At 51.6% G+C, this 17,908-nt stretch overlaps 1 protein-coding gene across 4 annotated transcripts in view; it reads right to left on the bottom strand.

Annotated features, from left to right (window-relative positions):
* Positions 1-17,908, bottom strand: part of EFCAB6 (EF-hand calcium binding domain 6) — a 241,475-nt gene that overhangs the window by 1,801 nt on the left and 221,766 nt on the right. For all 4 annotated transcript variants that reach the window (XM_070453475.1, XM_070453474.1, XM_070453473.1 and 1 more), the window contains 5 exons: positions 13,792-14,019; positions 8,362-8,592; positions 6,640-6,799; positions 5,135-5,319; positions 2,643-2,792 (listed from right to left, as the gene is read on the bottom strand). In XM_070453475.1, the coding sequence (XP_070309576.1) occupies positions 2,643-2,792; positions 5,135-5,319; positions 6,640-6,799; positions 8,362-8,592; positions 13,792-14,019 (954 nt within the window). The remainder of the gene's footprint in view (positions 1-2,642; positions 2,793-5,134; positions 5,320-6,639; positions 6,800-8,361; positions 8,593-13,791; positions 14,020-17,908) is intronic.

Consider the following 17,908-nt stretch of genomic DNA (forward strand, 5'->3'; position numbering starts at 1 on the left):
AGTGATTTTGGAGCCCAGAAAAATAAAGTCAGCCACTGTTTCCCCATCTATTTCCCATGAAGTGATGGGACCAGATGCCATGATCTTAGTTTTCTGAATGTTGAGCTTTAAGGCAACTTTTTCACTCTCCTCTTTCACTTTAATCAAGAGGCTTTTTAGTTCCTCTTCAGTTTCTGCCATAGGGTGGTGTCATCTGCATATCTGAGGTTATTGATATTTCTCCTGGCAATCTTGATTCCAGCTTGTGCTTCTTCCAGCCCAGCGTTTCTCATGATGTACTCTGCATATAAGTTAAATAAGCAGGGTGACAGTATACAGCCTTGACATACTCCTTTCCCTATTTGGAACCAGTCTGTTGTTCCATATCCAGTTCTAACTGTTGCTTTCTGACCTGCATACAGGCTTCTCAAGAGACAGGTCAGGTGGTCTGGTATTCCCATCTCTTTCAGAATTTTCCACAGTTTATTGGGATCCACACAGTCAAAGGCTTTGGCATAGTCAATAAAGCAGAAGTAGATGTTTTTCTGGAACTCTCTTGCTTTTTCGATGATCTGGTGGATATTGGCAATTTGATCTCTGGCTCCTCTGACTTTTCTAAAACCAGCTTGAACATCTGGAAGTCCATGGTTCACGTTTTGCTGAATCCTGGCTTGGAGAATTTTGAGCATTACTTTATTAGCATGTGAGATGAGTGCAATTGTGCAGTAGTTCGAGCATTCTTTGGTATTGCCTTTCTTTGGGATTGGAATGAAAACTGACCTTTTCCAGTCCTGTGGCCACTGCTGAGCAAACTACCATGTCTAAGCCGCTGTAACTTATTTCACCTCTGTTACATGCAACTGAAGACAAATTGTGATAGATACCTTATTAAATAAATACAAAGATTAGGTTATACATTTCCTATGTATGGTTTGTGTTATAATTCATTTCTCAGAGGAGGCTAGAGAGTGGGGTTGGAAGACCCCGTTTTCTCCAGGGCTGGCAGGACTGGCCCGGGCCCGTGAGGCTGAGGTCAGCTGGCCTGCCTCTGGGGCTGATGGGCTGAGAGTGGGAAAAAGGAGTGAACCTGGGTGTCCGGAGGGCCCAGCACCCATCAGGTCTCATTGCCAAGGGCAACGTCCCCGTCTCTCTTGCCCCCTCCCAGCTTGTCACCTGCCCCGAGTTCCTAGGATGTTATCTCCTTTCTCTTCTCTGGCTGAGAACTGTATTCGACCCCAAAGTAAAGGCCAGGGCTTCTCTGGCGGCTCAGACAGTAAAGAATCTGCCTGCAATGCAGGAGACCCAGGTTTGATCCATGGGTGGGGAAGATCCCCTGGAGGAGGGCATGGCAACCCACTCCAGTATTCTTGCCTGGAGAATTCCATGGGCAGAGGAGCCTGGCGGGCTACAGTCCATGGTCTTGCAAATGGTTGGACATGAGTGAGTGACTAACATCCACACACACAAAGTAAAGACCAGTGCTGTGAGCCAGAGGCCGCGTGGGGGCGGTGACAGGGTATTCACCACCACCAGCCACAGGCCCGGCCCCACCCACGGTGTGTGTGTTGGTGGGGGGCTCCAGGGGGCCCCTCACTGTCTAGTGCCCTGCATGGGGTCCGTGCAAATTCAGACCCACTAACTGCAGTTCATCTGCCTGCATCGCTATTTAAGAAAAGCTTTTTTACTTAAAAAACTTTTTTAGTTGTTGAAGCGCAGAGAAATCTAAGGAATACATTTTTCCCAAGTGCACTGAGAAGTCATAAACCTTTCTTGCTTTGATGTCTTGACTGAGTTTTTTTTCCTGGCTGTAATATTTGATTTTTAATCTAACATTCTAGACTTCAATTATTTTTTCAACCTCAGTGGTTAGCTAGGGAGGGGATGGGAGAGAGAAGCAAAGAATGGCAGCAGGCCCGCTGACAATTTGAGGAGTTCTGCATTATTCCAAATGTGGGAGTTTTAAGTCACCCTCGAGGGCGACCCGTTCTTTCCCTCGGGAGAAAATCCTCCAGAGGTTAACCTCCAAAGTCTCTGTGGGGTGAAGTCTAGCATAGATTCTGCTCCAGAGGTGGGGCCATGGGAGGGCGTCATGATCACAGCTGGTGGACTGGGGCCGGTGAGGTGCTCCCCCAGACCAGTAGGAGAGGCCCCGGAGTCCAGTCTCTGCTGGGGGAGCTGGTTGGCCAGACTGCATGGTCTGGGGTGGGCAGCCCCTCCATGCTAGGAAAGCGGAGGGAGAGGGGAGGGCCGAGCCGGGGGGCTCTTGCAGGGCAGGGCTGGGGTCTGTGGACCCTGAGTAGCCATGCCCGGGATGTGCTTCAGTCCCCGAGGTCGTCATTCTGCTCTGGCCTCGTGTGGGGTGCAGGCAGGGTTCTGAGCAGCAGCGGCAGCGGACGGCTGCACTCAGGTGTCGGTGCCCCGGGAAGGCCCAGCAGGATTCTAGAAGCCTTCGGGGAGGGGACAGCCTGGGGCTGGCCGCAGAGCGACAAGGGGACGTGGCCCCCAGAAACCTGGGGGAGCCCAGGAAGTGAGGTCTGGACAGCTTGCCCATGCCTGGGCCTTCCTCTGGGGCTGGGGGCTCCTTTGGTGAGGTTTCTCTGGCTGCTGGCATTTGGTGACTGCATCCTGTTCGGAGGGGACAACCTCACAAGAGCCGTGCTCACCTTCCTGAAGTCAGCCACGCTGAGAAACCCCGTCCCGCCCTCGTCGTAGGCCTTGAACGTGCGCCGCATCGGCCTCCAGCAGTGCACAATCTTGGGCTGAATCCGAAGCAAGGCGGAGTAAAAGGAGGACGTCTCAGCGCCGGCTTCTTTCTGGGAGAAGAGCCAAAACCCACGAGGTGGTGAGAAAGCAGCTCTGGGGTGGGAAGGATGGTGTGCGCAGGCTGTGGCCCAAGGGGGAAGGAGGGGGCTGCGTGCTCCTCTCCTGGGCCTTGCTTCCGTCTTGGCCTCCAGGGCTCACTCCCCACCAAGGCTCCCCGCTGGACGGGAGTCTGCAGGCTCGTCCCAGGTGGCTTGGCGGTAAAGAATCTGCCTGCCAATGTAGGAGATGTAGGTTCGATCCCTGAGTTGGGAAGATCTTCTGGAGAAGGAGATGGCAACCCGAACCAGTATTCTTGCCTGGAGAATCCCATGGACAGAGGAGCCTGGCGGGCTCCAGTCCACCGGGCCGCGAAGAGTGACTAAACAAAGCTCATCACAAACAGCATCTCCTCAGAGGAACGTAGGTCTTTTCACCCCCATTTCCTGGATTGGAAAATGGAGGCTCAGGGAGGCGAAGGAGCGGGATCAGGACCCCTCCGGGTCCGTTTGATGCCAGCACCTACCAGGCCGCCTCCCGGGGAACCCTCCCCGTGTATTTGAGGGGGAAAAAGAGATTTGATTTGGATCTTCTAGTAGGCTCTTATAATGAACAGAGTTTTTTAAAAATGGCAAGGTTGTAATTATATCTAGTAATTAGACAGCACACTACACTGTGATTATTTCATTTAGGTGCTATTAGATTTGAAAACAAGATATTTTAGCATGATTCAGCCCCAGTACATGTCTGAATACCACAGAGGTGAACTGTAGGCAGTAATGTGTAACACATTTTGGGAAAGTTTAATTTTTAACATGGCACCACATAAAACACATTAGCACAATGTTAAATTGCTTTCAATTTTTATATCCTTTAGCACCTATGATAGAAACTCACCAGATGCCCTGTACCTTCATCAGCAGCCGATTTACCAATCAGCTGGTCCCCACCCACGGAAGACAAGGGATTCTGTGAGCACTTGCTCTTCCCACACCTAAGTCTGGCTTGAGAAAGGGTTTTCCCATCCCAGCCCGGGACACCAACCCACCCAGGGGTCCTCTGCCGCTAGCAGTGCCCGCCCAGAAGCCAAGTCCCAGGGCTCTCCTGGTGGCTCAGTTGTTAAAAATCCGCCTACAAATGCAGGAGAGACACAGGTTAGATCCCTGGTCCTGGAAGATTCCATGTGCCTGGGAGCAACTAAGCCAGAGCGCCACAACTACTGAAAGTGAAAGTGAAGTCGCTCAGTCATGTCCGACTCTTTGGGGACACTGTAACCTACCAGGCTCCTCTGTCCATGGGATTTTCCAGGCAAGAGCACTGGAGTGGGTAGCCATTACCCTCTCTAGGGGATCTTCCCAACCCAGGGATCGAACCCGGGTTTCTGGGATTGCAGGCAGACGCTTTACCGTCCAAGCCTCCAGGGAAGCCTGTGGTCGAGAGCCCGGGAGCTGCAACTCCTGAAGCCCAGGTGCCTAGAGCCTGTGCTCTGCAACCAGAGAAGCCAGCGCCTTGGGAAGCCTGTGCAGCAAGAAAAGACCCAGCGTGACCAAAATAAATGAATAACTAGAATTATTACAAAAAAGCAAAGCCCCAGCTCACTTCCTCAGAGGAGTGCATCTCCTTCCTCAGAGGAGTGCCATGTTTGTCTCCAAGTCAACAATGCCTGTTCATACTTATTTAATTCAGTGTAACTTAATTCAATGCTACAGATGATAGAATATGAGTGTGGAAAAGTCTTCATGCTTTGGAAAGACTTGAGAGAGGTGTGTCCTTAACAGTGCGGTTAAACTGGGTGTGAGTGAGAATCATACAGTTACAAATGACAGAAAAAAGGTAAAAATCCAGGGGCCCCCCAGTTGCAAGACTTGAGCATCTTTAAGGTCTCATTCCTCTTTAAAGAAGCAACAAGAGGATTGCAGACAATGCATCGTGGGTGCAGCTTATGCAAGAAAGATCACGCGTCTCTGAGCAAGGTCTGCCCATCTCAGATGTCTGATGAGTGAGCATGCAGTTACGTGTGAGGTACCGGTGTCTCCCTTCACTGTGGCCGACACCCCACCTGCATCTCCAGTTAAGTGACCAACACCTGCTCCCGGTGGCCCTGTGAGCCACCGACACTGTTCCCTCTGCCAACCCACAAAGGTCCCCTCGGGCAGGTGCCACTCAAGCAGCTTGAGAGCCTGGGATCCAGGCTGCTGGTTCCCAGCCTGGGGTCTCCAGACCTTTAAAGGGTTGTAAAGGTTCATACATGCACCACTTGTATGAAGTGAAATGATAGGGTTTAGGAGGAGTTGAGAAAAATGCAAGAAACCCATCTAGCCCAGCCCCGCCCCTGTCCTCCGGGTGATTCACGTACCATTTTATTCGCGTTTTGGATTTTCATTCTCTGCATCAGCGAGGTCTCCTTTGCTTTTAACAGGAGGACGCAGCTCTGGATGAAGCTGCAGTAAGCGAACTTCCCGTTGTTCTTCAAGTCGTACTTGACGAGGAGCTGCTGGCACTCGTCTCTGGTGATGTCCAGGTTGAATTTCTCCACGAGAGCTGAAGGCAAGCACATCAGTTCACTTGGTGGAGGGTGGTTCCCTCTTGGTTCGATCACAGCTTTCACTCACTCACTCACTCACTCACTCATCACTCATCACTTGCTGAGACGCTCCGGCCAGGTCCTTGTTTCGCAGGCTCGCGGCTGATGGCTGGACAGATGTGGAAACACACAGGCAGGTGACAGGGTAAGTGTGGCCGGGACGGAGGGGACCCCGCGTCCTGCTGGGCTCCCTCTGTCCCGGCTTAGCCTGCTGGCCCAGCTTTGCCTGCTCTCTGTTGCTGTGGTCAGAGCGGTAGGAACATAGCACTGTGGGGGCCACGACCGCAGGCAGCGAGAGCGCGGAGCGAGGTTCCCGCTGCATGGGAGTCGGGCAGGGCCGGGCAGGTGGGGAGAAGAGAAGGTTCCATGTGCTGGGGTGTGGGCCTGGCAGGGGCTGCACTGGGGTCAGGATTTCAGACCTGGCCCGCTGCGCAAGAGTTTTCAACTGAGCTTCAGAGATACGCTCTCAGGGGTCTTCTACACCAAATTGTACATTTGGGGTTTTCATTCTAATGATGATCTCAAAGTTCCATTCTGGAACACGAGGACCTCCCTGAAGAGACAACCACCGTGCACTTTGAGGATCTGTGTCTGGCTCGCTTTCTTTTTAATTAATTATTTTTGGTTGCACTGGGTTTTTGTTGCATCAACAGTATGCAGCAAATAGAGGGAGCATAAATCCAACCGATTTTATAAATATTTGAAGTTTACCAAAGTGATAAGTAGGCAAGTAATTCTTGGTCACTCAGTCATGTCCAATTCTTTGCGACCCCATGCACTGTAGCCCACGCCAGGCTCCTCTGGTCCATGGGATTCTCCAGGCAAGAAAACGGGAGTGGGTAGCCATCCCCTTCTCCAGGGGGTCTTCCTGACCCAGGGATTGAACCTGGGTCTCCTGCATTGCAAGTGGATTCTTTACCCTCTGAGCCAGCAGGGAAGCCCATTTGAAGTTTACCAAAGTGATACATGGCAAACATCGAACCAACAGCAGCGAGCTGTGTCCCCGGCTGCCCCAGGCCCCCGGGCCCCCTCCCTGGGCTCTCAAAGCCTGTCCCTGTTTATATTCTGCCCAGGGCCCACGACCAGCCTGCAGATTCCAGCCCTGAGAGTCACACATGCTGTCTTGATCCAGTGGGTGTGGACCTGCCTGGTGAGGGCGGAAGCCTCAGGAGCCCTTGTCCCCTAGATGCTCCCGGAGGTCGCCCGGGCTCCCCCGGGGGGAGGGGACCTGGCCGGGAGGCGGCCCCGCGCACCCCGGGGGGCGCAGTGGGACGCACCCAGGAACTCGGGGCCGGGGATCTCCCCCTGCTTGTTGGGGTCCTTCTCCTTGCACTCGCGTAGCAGCTCGCGCCAGCAGCCCTGGACCTTCTTGCGAAGCTTGGTTTCGATGGGCTCGCAGTTCTGCAGGGGCGGGGTCCCGCTCACGCTCGAGGGAGTCTAGCGAGAAAGAAAACGGTCTTGTACCTGGAGATTCTGGAGGGACGTCATAGGAGAAACCTACAGATGTGACCCGGGTTTTGAGATGCACAATTCATAGGAGGTGTTATTTCAGAAGAAGATGAAAAACAAAACAAAAATGCTAATGTTACCATTTTAACTAAAACAGTTTTGGGTGCAAATATATAGCCTTTCCCTTCCTGGCTTCTAGAGGCCCCCACATTCCTTGGCTCAAGGCCCCATTTGTCCTCCACCTTCAAAGCTGCAATGATGGGTGTGTGCGTGTATGCGTGTGTGTGTTAGTTGCTCGGGCGTGTCTGACTCTTTGCGATCCTGTGGACTGCAGCCCGCCAGGCTCCTCTGTCCATGGGGATTCTCCAGGCAAGGATACTGGAGTGGGTGGCCATTTCCTTCTCCAGGGGATCTTCTCAACCCTGATTGAACCCGAGTCTCCTGTGTTTCAGACAGATTCTTCACCATCTGAGCCACCAGGCAACAGTGGGTGGGTCTTTCTCAAACTGAGTCTCTGCTGCATGTCCCGTGTGCCTCCGTGTCCCCATTGACTGGACACGGTCAGTTGGGGCCCCTGGACACTCGGGGACAATCTGGTCAGCTGATAAGCAGCTCTAACTCCATCTGCAACCTTGATTCCCACCTCAGTGGGTAAGGTACATATCACAGGTTTTGGGGACTGGGACGTGGATGTCCTTGGGGTGCTCTGACCCCCTTGACTCTGACCCACTCACCATCTTTAACACACTAAACACTCCACTTACAGGCTCACTCTTCTTGCCCATCGTCCCCATGAGGTCATAAACTCCACAAGTGCAGGGGCCGGTGTTCGTTCTCGGCACATAATAGGTGTGCAGTAGACACGTGTTGACAGAATGAATGAGTAACCAGCTCCATCTTGGACGGCTCACCATGCATGAAGCATGGAGGTGGGTGCTCACGTGCCAGGTTGCCATCCCCTCAAACACCACCCCCCTCCCCCCAGCCCCAGAGACCCTGTCATGCTTCTCACAGAGGAAGGGGGACCCTCTGAAAGACTGAGCCCCTCCCTTCATCCTGGGCCAGGGGGCTTGGCCCAGGACCAGGGCTGTGCAGTCAGACAGCCTGGGTTTGCCGTCAGGTCTCTCTGTGCTAACAAGGGACCCTGGGCCCACACGGGTCCCTTGTAGAGTCTCGGATCCTCAACTGTAAAATGGGCATTAACACCCCTTACCTCTCGGTGAGTGGGCCTCAGCAGGGCTGTCCACCCCAGGGGCATCTGTGTTCCCGGGTGACAATGCCCTTGACAGTGGCTGACCTGCCCCCTCCCCCGGGTCCTGCCCCCCGCCCCCAGCTCCCCTCTGCCTCTCCTGCCCCCGATGCCCACACCCCCTCCCCTCCCGGGCAGGTGGCTGAGAGGACCCCCCAGTGGCTCCTCTCCAGAGCTCCCCCTGGGGCCGGGGGCTCATTCCAGGACACCTTCTCTGTCACCCAAACCCTTGGGACACGAAGTCCCTGGCCTGGGGAGAACGTGGACCCAGGGAGACGCCGCGAGATGGGAAGGAACTCACGCAGGGGTGACTCCGCGGCTTGGACCCCGCTTTCGGGTCACGAGTGGGCGACGACCCTGCGGACCGGCCCCGGTCCGAGACCTCGGGGACGCTGCTCCCTCTCTGCGCCTTGGCCGAGCCCCCCGTGGCCGGCGGTGTGGCCGGCTTGTCTGCGTTGAAGCTGCTCAGGAAGTCCAGGTACCTCAGCCTCCCCTTGGAGTTGACGGGCATCTCCTCCCAGAGCCTGTCAAACTGGCAAAGGAGCAGAGGTCACCCCAGGGTCAGCGCGCACCCTGCGCAAGGGGGCCAGGAGCCGGTGAAGGCGGTGCGCTCCCTCGCAGGGTCCTGGGCGCAGGTCAAGTTGAAAAAAATTTGAGAAATGAAAAATTCCCGGCCGGCTGGCCCCAGCTTCCTGGGAGAGCGGGGCTGGGGTGGGGGTGGGGGGCGCGGATTATCCATGGCTTCTGCGGGACATTTTTTAATTGAACTGGGCCCTTAGCGAGCACTTTAAGGCGGAGGGGACTGAATTCCATCAAGCCCCAAGGCTTCAAGGAGATCCTGACACCCCAGCTCTCACGCACGGTGGGGCTCAGGAGGAAGTGGGAGTGTGGGAAGAAATCAGCTGAGATGTTGTTGGCAAATTCCCGAAGGCCAAACGGGGGCTGGTGCTCAGACTCAAGCAGCCGGGAGTCTCGAGCACAGGGTGTGATCCAGCTCACAAGCCGTCTGCAGCCTTCGCTGCCGCTTCTGAAGGGCCCACGTGAAGCTACCGGTGGAGGACAGATGTGAAACACCGCCCGCTTCTTCAAAAACCCTCTCCTGGGAAGCGAAGCCACTGAGGGAGGCAAAGTGAGTCCACGCAAGCCCGGGGGCGCCTTCTGTGGGGAGGTCCGGCCCCGAGCACACCAGGGGCGAGGAAAGTCAAATGCGGCTCGATCACCCAGCAGCCTGACTCAACACATCCCGACTGTCACACCCGTTTCCAGCCGTAAATATTATTCCCACCACAGTCTATGACTCTCCTTCATATACTGTCTGGCATTCAGCTTTTTTTTTTTTTTTTTTAAGTTCTACATACAAACAAAAGGAAAACTGACCCATTGCCAAGAGATATAGCCGTCAACAGCTAAGACTCAGAGATGACTCCAGTGTGGGGATTATCAGACAAGGAGTTAAAATAACTATGGACATTAAACTAAGGACATTAAAACAACACATTAGATCCATGAACTAATGTGTCCATGGATGTAATACAAAAAGTTCACAACATGCATGAACAGATGGAGAATTTCAGCCAAGAGGAGGAAGCTATTTTTTTAAATGCCCTGTTATGATCAAACACAACAGAGAAATGGGATTAAACAGGAACAGAGAAGGGCAGCGTGGCGTTAGAGGCCTGGTGTGATGCAGGTGGTGGGTGGGACTCTCTCGGGAACAGGGACGAGATGCCCCAGTGTGAGACGGGCAGTTAGAATGAGGCCATCACCCACCGCCTGACGTGGAAACAGAGGCAGCCAGGAAGAGCCAGGGCTAGCGTGCGCTGACAGTGGGCACAGAATTTCCACGGTCACTGAGGATAGAGGCCTGGAGGCCAACACGGGAGGAGCCCAGTCTCTAGGACCAGCCAAGGCAGCTTTGGGACCACCTGGCAAGTGGGGACCATGCCCAGGGGTGATCCGCCCGGGCAAGCTGCGTGTGGAGCATTTGGGACCAACCGCCCACCTGGCTCCCGTCTCCTCACACCTCACCCCAGTCTCGGCGCAGGGCCTCTGGCTAAAAGGAACTGGCGGTGGCAGCCCCTGCCTCTCTTTCTTGCTGGGATCTGGGCTCTGGAGAAAGCATGTGATAATTAGTAGATGTCTCACCCGCATGGAGAGATGCTGGAAGGCAGCTGAGAAATCACTTTAAAGTGTCGGGGAGAAAACTTGGATTTAGAATTCTATCCCCAGCCAAACTATCTTTTGAGGATGAGCATGAAATAGAGAAGCTCTCTGGCTTACTCATCCCTAAAAGGGCAAGTGAAGATGCAGTTGAGCAAAAGAGGAAGTGAACAGGCCGAGGAAGTAGGACCAAAGGTGTGTGACTGTGGACGTCAGGTCAGTGGGGCACCCAGCACCCCACTTCCCTGTTGCCCCCCAAGCACCCCATCCCTGGCTCTTTCTGCCTTCTGATCCTGTGCCCCTCTTCTCTCTCTTACACCCAGACTCACTAAGCAAATCCTGCTGCTTCCAGCTCTGAAACACATCTGTGATCCAACCTCGTCTGCTCCCAGCCATCCACCTGGCCTGGACTTTTTAATCAGATGTCTCCTTCTTAGGGGCCTCCCCTGACTTCCCTCCTCACAAAGCATTGTCCCCACCCCTTCCTGCAACAACTCCCCAGCACTGCCCTCTTTCCTGGTTTTTATTTTTTGCCTCTATGGCCATCCAACATACACATATCTTATTTTGCTTACTGTCCATCTGCCCCTCAAGGAACAAAGACCCCACAAGCAGGGTGTGTCTCCTGGGCCCACAGGCCGGCTGGTAGCAGCACCGCCTGAGTGGTGGGCCCACTGCTTGTGTTTCAGGGGCGCCCACTCTGCCTGCACTGCTCTCTCCTGACGCCTCTTGGAGGCAATGCCCCCATCCCAGCGTTGTGTCCTTAAGGAAAGCACCCTGACCCCTTGGGTCCAGACCCCTAGCTCTGCTCTCCTAGCATGCTGCACCGCCCTTTGCAGCAGAGAGTGGTGAGGAATCACAGAAATGATGTTCCCACAGGCATTCACTCTCTCTCTCCCCTCCCGGGATGCAGACTCAAGGGAGGCAGGGAGCAGGCTGGTTCCCCAGGACCTGACGTCAGCACTCTGCTCAGAGGACCAGCAGTCCACTCCTCAGTGAAGGAGGGGGTGCCTGCTGCCTTTGGGCACTCACTGTGCAGCCAAGACAGGCAGCGCTGTGTGCAAGGGCACGGAAGAGTGTGCCAAGGGCTGGGCAGATGATGGCGCGCTCAGGGTGGCGTGGGGGGAGGGCACAGTGGGGTGCGGCCAGCTCCAGCAGGGGCAGCGAAAGGCGTTGTCAGAAAAGAATTCACTTGACCCGATGCAAGGGGGCGGGGCCGGGGGCAGGCAGAGACAGCAGGGGGCAAAGACGGAGAAGGCAGAACTGCATCCTGGGCGGAGGGCGCCTGGACCGGCCTGGGGAGCATTGTCCCATCTCCTAGGGAAGGACACCGAAGCTCAGAGAGGCTGAGTAACTCTCCACGGTCACACGGCTGGATGAGTGCAGAAGCAGGGTTGAAATCCAGGTCTGCCTGCATTTCTCTCACTTCCTAGAGGTGTCTGCTTTAGAAGTATCGCATCTGGAATGTTCAGAAATGTTTGACAGCTCCTCTCCCTAAGGCAGCTGCACAGTCACAGTCTTTAGGCAGCCGCTGTGGGCTGATCTAAACCGCCTCATTGGGACAGGCTCTCCCCGTGGGGCCCCTGTCTCCTTAAGCCAGATCCAAGTGGACACAGTTCTATGGCCTTTTATCACATGCTTTATGCAGAGCCATGAAGACTTTCAGTGTCCAACTTCACCTGCTCTGAAAGCCACTCTTCTTTTCTGAAAGGTTAATTGTGCCAAAAGTTTTCTAAAAATGTGGCACTTTCCGACTTAGGGAGCTCTGTTAAGTCAAGAAAGCTGGCCCCTCAGATTCACGGTGATTGGATCTTTTAGAGATAAGTTTATAACGTAGATAAAAACTAAGTCCTAGAATCTGTACCGGCAAGCTACTTAACCTGGTCGGACCTGTCCCAGCGTCTCCGGTGGACTCCTCCCCATGCTGGCATGAAGGGTCTAGACGTGTCCAGTCCAGCGTGCACATTACTTCTGTGTCTTACTCTGCCAGACTCAGGACCATCCACCCGAGGAGGTCGTTGGCTAAGCAGCTCATGCAAGGAGAAAACATATGGATCTCGGGGGCTTTTGCTTTCTGTTTACCAGCCTGTATCTAGAAGCAGCCTTCCCCAATATAGCACAATTTCTGCTAATCATCACCCAGCTTAAATCACAGTACTTATGCCAGACTTTGACGCTTTTGATGATGCAGTCTGTCTCTGAGATATGTCCGTGTATTTTTAGAAGGCAGTGTTTAAAAGTAAGTGCTTGATCGTGTGGCAGGGGGTAGGGGGTGGGGGTGGGGCTGTCTGTGCTGGGGATGGTGAAGCTTTTTCTTCGTGGACCATTAAAATCAAATTCTCTGTTGAGAATGCCAGATATGCCAGCATGTCATTAATTTACATCTATAATTAGAGTAAAATTTTACTCATTTAGATAGAATGAAAAATCTTTATTAGTAAAACCTTTATTAGCAAAACCTTTATTAGTTGGCTCCATAGAATAATAAATGCAACTGTATTAATTTGAAAGGCTTCCATCCATTTGTAGCAATGGAGAGATGTATTTCAAACAGCTTCACTTGGTGTGGTTGTTCTTTGGGAGAGAATTCTTTGGAAAGAGTGCTTAATTTTTCTTAGCAAAAAAATGATCATAATGCCAAAAAAAGGTGATATTTTAGGAAAGTGAAATCTGATGTCCGTATTATTAGTATCTTTAACAAATTTGTTCTTTAGGGTAGTGAGTTCAGTGGCTTGAGTAGGGCTGGAGGGTGGGTGTGATGGCCACTCAAGATTATTTTCAGTCCTTACCCTAAAACTCTGAGACTAGGAGTCTCGAGGTCAGAGTGGAGTCTCTCCCAGCTCTGGAGGGGACAGGGTGACATTCCCACATGGGGAGCTGTAGGAAGCGCCTGGGCTAGGTCTGAGTGGAACCAGGAGGAAGAGGGGAGGCTGGCTTGCTTTTGTGAGTGTTCTGGATTCCTTTTTCATCTGAATTATTCTCTGGGAATGGACGGGGCCTCGGTTCGGCTGAGGGCAGGAGCGGGCTGGCGGCAGTGCATTTTCTGGGGGAGAAGGGACAGCCACGTGTGGGTTCAGATCACCCCTGGGCTGTTGGGGTCTGGGTGGGGACGTGGACATGGCCCACCCGCGGGACGTGCTGAGCACCCACTCTGTCCAGCCTCACCTCCATCTCCAACCCCCACCCCGGCTCAAGTGTAGAGAGAAACCGGCGGTCTCTCTGGATCAGTTGTCCCCGGAATGATCCAGGGGAGGAGTAAGAGGGGTAGTGGGAGCTGGAGCCAAGTTTAATTTGATTTTAAAAATAAAGGTGACATGATTTGCACCCCAATTGAAATGGTGCATTCCATACCTGTTACAGGAACAGAAGGCTCCTGTGTCTCTTTAGTAAGATTTAAAACAACAACAGCAACCCCCTCTTCCCCCCACCTGCCCCACCCCCCCAAAAAAACAAATCCTTCCCATATTTAAAAAAAGAGAGAACAGCCTTAAACTCTCTATACTCTCGGAAACAGCCGGCCTGATGCTCGTAAGGACACTGCTTAGGGGGCTGAACAGAACGCGGTCCTTACTTGCTCGTCCGTCAGAACCTGGACGTGGCGAGAACAGATGGACCGGAACTCGTCCCTGGAGGCGGTGTACGTCTTCATGGTGTCAAAGTTCTCGAACTCCTGGGCGATGGCGTGGTAGTGGGAGGTCACGGCCTTGTGCAGCCGAGCCAGCAACTCCTGGTTTGCCATTTCCTTGTGCGATAAGGGCCGTGGACCTCTGGGCATCTTCTCAGCCCACTCCATAGCGGTCTGGGCAAAACAGGACAGAAAATTGATCCCTTTAGTAAATAATGAATCGCCTTGGCTCTGGGCGCCTCAGGCAAGGGTGGGGCCCGGGAGGCCCAGCTTCACGAGGAATGTGAACCAGGAGACAGAGACCCAGAGGTCTGACTGCAAGTGCAGATATGCCTGAAAAGTGGGAGCCTGGGCTGCCCAGCGGCGGAGCTGGCAGGGCAGGGCGGGGCCGGAGGAGGGCACACCCCTTTGCCCTTGGCCATTCACGCACTCGGCTTGTCCTCTGGTTTGCTGAACACACACGCGCGTGAGTGGTAACGGAATCAACAGGGATGTGGATCCAGACTGCTTTCATCCCCAGCCCTCAGTACGGGTTGATTTATGCTCATGACGGCTATGATGTGAATGGCACTGTTAACTTATGTGTTTGGCTCTGCCAGGTCTTAGCTGTGGCATGCAAACTCTTAGGGGCAGCATGTGGGATCCAGTTCCCTGACCAGGGATCAAAGCCAGGCCCCTGGCACCGGGAGAGCGGAGTCTTAGCCACTGGGCCACTAGGGAAGTCCTGTGACTGTCATCAAAAGTCATCGAAAGTCCTTTTTGATGACTGCTACAATATCATGCTGCAGCACCACTGTTGGTTAAGTGTCCTTTAAATTTGAGACTTCGAGACCCACAGGGATTTAATCCTGGCTAGGGCAGAGTCCTGCAGCTGGAGGCTGCGGGGACCACGGGGCCTGCCTGCTTGCCTAGATCCCATTCTGCACCCCTGGGAGGTGCTTACAGGCCTGGTGGACGCTGCCCATGGTGCAGGGGAGCTCCTTGGGGCAGAACGTTACTCTACGAAACCGTATCAAAAACTGCTGACAACACCCTCAAAAGTGTGGCTATACACCCTTACACTCAAACCACAGCCCACTACATCCTCGATCACCCAAAGGTTAACAGATGCTTTCAAATACGTCCATTGGGAGCCATCTGCAAAGTGAATGAACACTTTTCATTATTCATTCTAGAAAAAAAAAAAGTGATCCTACAGATGCATCTTACACTTTTTTGAACAGTCGAAAACACGCTTCCTGTGTCTAAGTATGAAGGCCTTCCCCTAAACACCGAGAGGGGTGTCAGTAGAGAGTAGAGGGATCTTTGCTGGGTGGAGACTCAAGCTCGAAGTCCATCCTTATGCTGGTCACACCTTTGGGGCCTGAGGAGGACGTGCCACGGGTGAACATAACTGGAAAGAACACGGGTGTCGTGTCGCACAGGGGAAGGTGGGAGACCCTCTGACTCTGGCTCTAAATGGCCTCGTGACGTCCACATGCCAGTGAATCAAGTTTTCCTCACTTTCCTCATTTTTTCCGGGAGGAATCTAGGCTCCCACAAGACGGGGTGTGTGAATGCTCTTTGTAAGTGTTAACACACAAAACAAATCAGAAATTCTTCTGTTTCAACAACAGATATGGAAGAACTCTAACAAAGTAAATGGGCAATCTTAGGTTAATATGCTTTAAACTCGAGGAAACTGAATCATTTTCTAGCAAGATATAGATTACTAAATTTAATGTAAGTAACATTACAAATAGACAGGTAATCACAAAAGAAGTTTAAAAAGCTGTTAAAACAGCTACCATCTCTCACTAAAAAGGTGTCAAGCCCTGGAGAGGGTGGGTTGCCATGCTCTCCTCCAGGGGATCTTCCCAACCCAGTCTCTGCATCGCAGGCAGACTCTTTATCATCCGAGCCACAAGGGAAGCCCATGAATACTGGAGTGGGTAACCTGACCCTTCTCCAGGGGATCTTCCTGGCCCTGGAACTGAATCAGGGTCTCCTGCATTGCAGGCGGATTCTTTACCAGCTGAGCTACCTGGGAAGTCAGATAATTTTTACATTAGTCAAATTATTCCAGAACACAAAAAGGGATATATAGTATTCCAGTTCATTGTTTATTACCCTAACACAAAAATAAAATCAAGAAAACACTTGAAGAGAAAAATATGAGCCAATCTAGTTTATGGACATAACGGCAAATATAACAAAATTTTTTTAAAAACCAACTTTTTAGGAATATTTAGTGCTGTATTTTAAAAGGGCACACCAAAATCAATTAGGGTTTATTCCAAGCATTAGGAAGTCCTCCTTATAATTAGCAAAGGTCACATATCAACACATGGCAAAGTTCATCTAACAAAATTTGGCAGTCATTCCTGATAAAATGGTATAGAATAGAAAAGAACATACATACTATATAGAAATAAAATGAACATCTTAAACTCAAGAGTATTAATCAGACACTATCTGTAAATGCATTACATGGTGAAATATGAAGCATTTCCATTAAAGTTAGAAACAAGATAGGCAGGCTCACTGTCAGTTCTGCTAGTCACATTTTTAGAGGCTCTAGCCTTTGAAATAAGACAAGAAGACGAAATAAACAGTTGAAAACAAATGTTGAAAAACAACATTTATCATTACTCTTGGATATGATTGTACAACTAGAAAATCTCAATACAATTATGAAAGCAGCTGAATTAAAGTAAAAAATGCAGAAAACGCAGTACCTTTTTTCTTATACAATAAATAAACTAGTTAGAAATTATCTCATAAGAAAATCCACATTCACATTAATGACAAAGCCATTGAATACTTTGGGATAGATTTTATCTGAAAGGCATGAGACCTATATGAAGAAAGCCAGACACATTCTACTGAAGGTTATCAAAGCAGACCAGTGCAAAAAATAATTTGAAATAAAATATCTTTTCAAGAAGACTGGACTAAAAATAGACAAATACCATATTTCTGGATGTGAAGACTCCATTTCAAAAGAGAAAACCTTTTTTCAAGTTATAAATAAAACTCTAGCAAAAATCACAATGGCTATTTGGGGGGACCCATTAGACATAGATACTAAACTTAATATACAGACATAATTATGTGGGATTTGCCATGAAATTTTTGGAAGAGACGAGCAATAATGCTTTTGAATCACCAGATATCAAAACACCACAAACTTGGTATACACAGAACAATGGAATGAACATAGTAAGGTCCAGGATATACAAGTAGAACAGTGGACACCCACTCAGGCTGCTCCTGAGTGAGAAGGAAGTCTTCTGTGACTGAGCCCTTACATCACAAAGCCCGTTGTTACAAACTTGCAGTGGGAGCAGGAAGAAGATGGTGTGGTACATACACGATGGAGCATTACTCAGCCAGAAAAAGGGATATTTACATTGTTCTGGCATTTACAGTGCTGTTTGGAGCAACACGGAGGGACCTAGATATTGTCATACTGAGTGAAGTCAGTCAGTCAGACTGAGAAAGACAATTACCATATGATATCACTTATATGTGGAATCAAAAAAAAGCAGCAGGGTGCAGTGCGGCTCTGGTTGACTCCAAGATACCTTTGGGCGAGGGCAGCCCTCCTAAGCAAAATTGAACATCCCAGTTTCATAAAGGGAATTCTCTCTCCCCTCTTGAGTTAACAGCCTCAAAATACCATCCCCCGCAAGGTCCGCGTCTCAGCAAATGGAAAATGGCCCAGTGGCCCAGCCTGGAGCCCTCTGTGATGCGTCCAGCATGCAATCTGTCTATCGTCTATCATCCAAACCTCCCCAAAATCCCAGTGGCCCCACGCCCAGTGTGTACCTGGAAGCTGACTGCTCCACCCTCACCTCCTGGTCCAGGCCACCATCATCTTGCACAAATTACAGCCTCCTTCCTTCCACCCTCAATCCGTCAAAAGTACACACGCATGAGCATCGTATGCACATACGTGTTAGCACTTGTTCTCTGGGCGGAGGGGTGGGGGAGGGCCGAACCGCAAGAAAAAAGCCAGCATCCTTTTCCCCCGAGGACGATCTCTGTACAGTGCAAGTCAGATCATGTAGGGCTCTCCAGT

This window comes from Odocoileus virginianus, chromosome 23 (assembly GCF_023699985.2).
Source record: "Odocoileus virginianus isolate 20LAN1187 ecotype Illinois chromosome 23, Ovbor_1.2, whole genome shotgun sequence".
Lineage (NCBI taxonomy): Eukaryota > Metazoa > Chordata > Mammalia > Artiodactyla > Cervidae > Odocoileus > Odocoileus virginianus.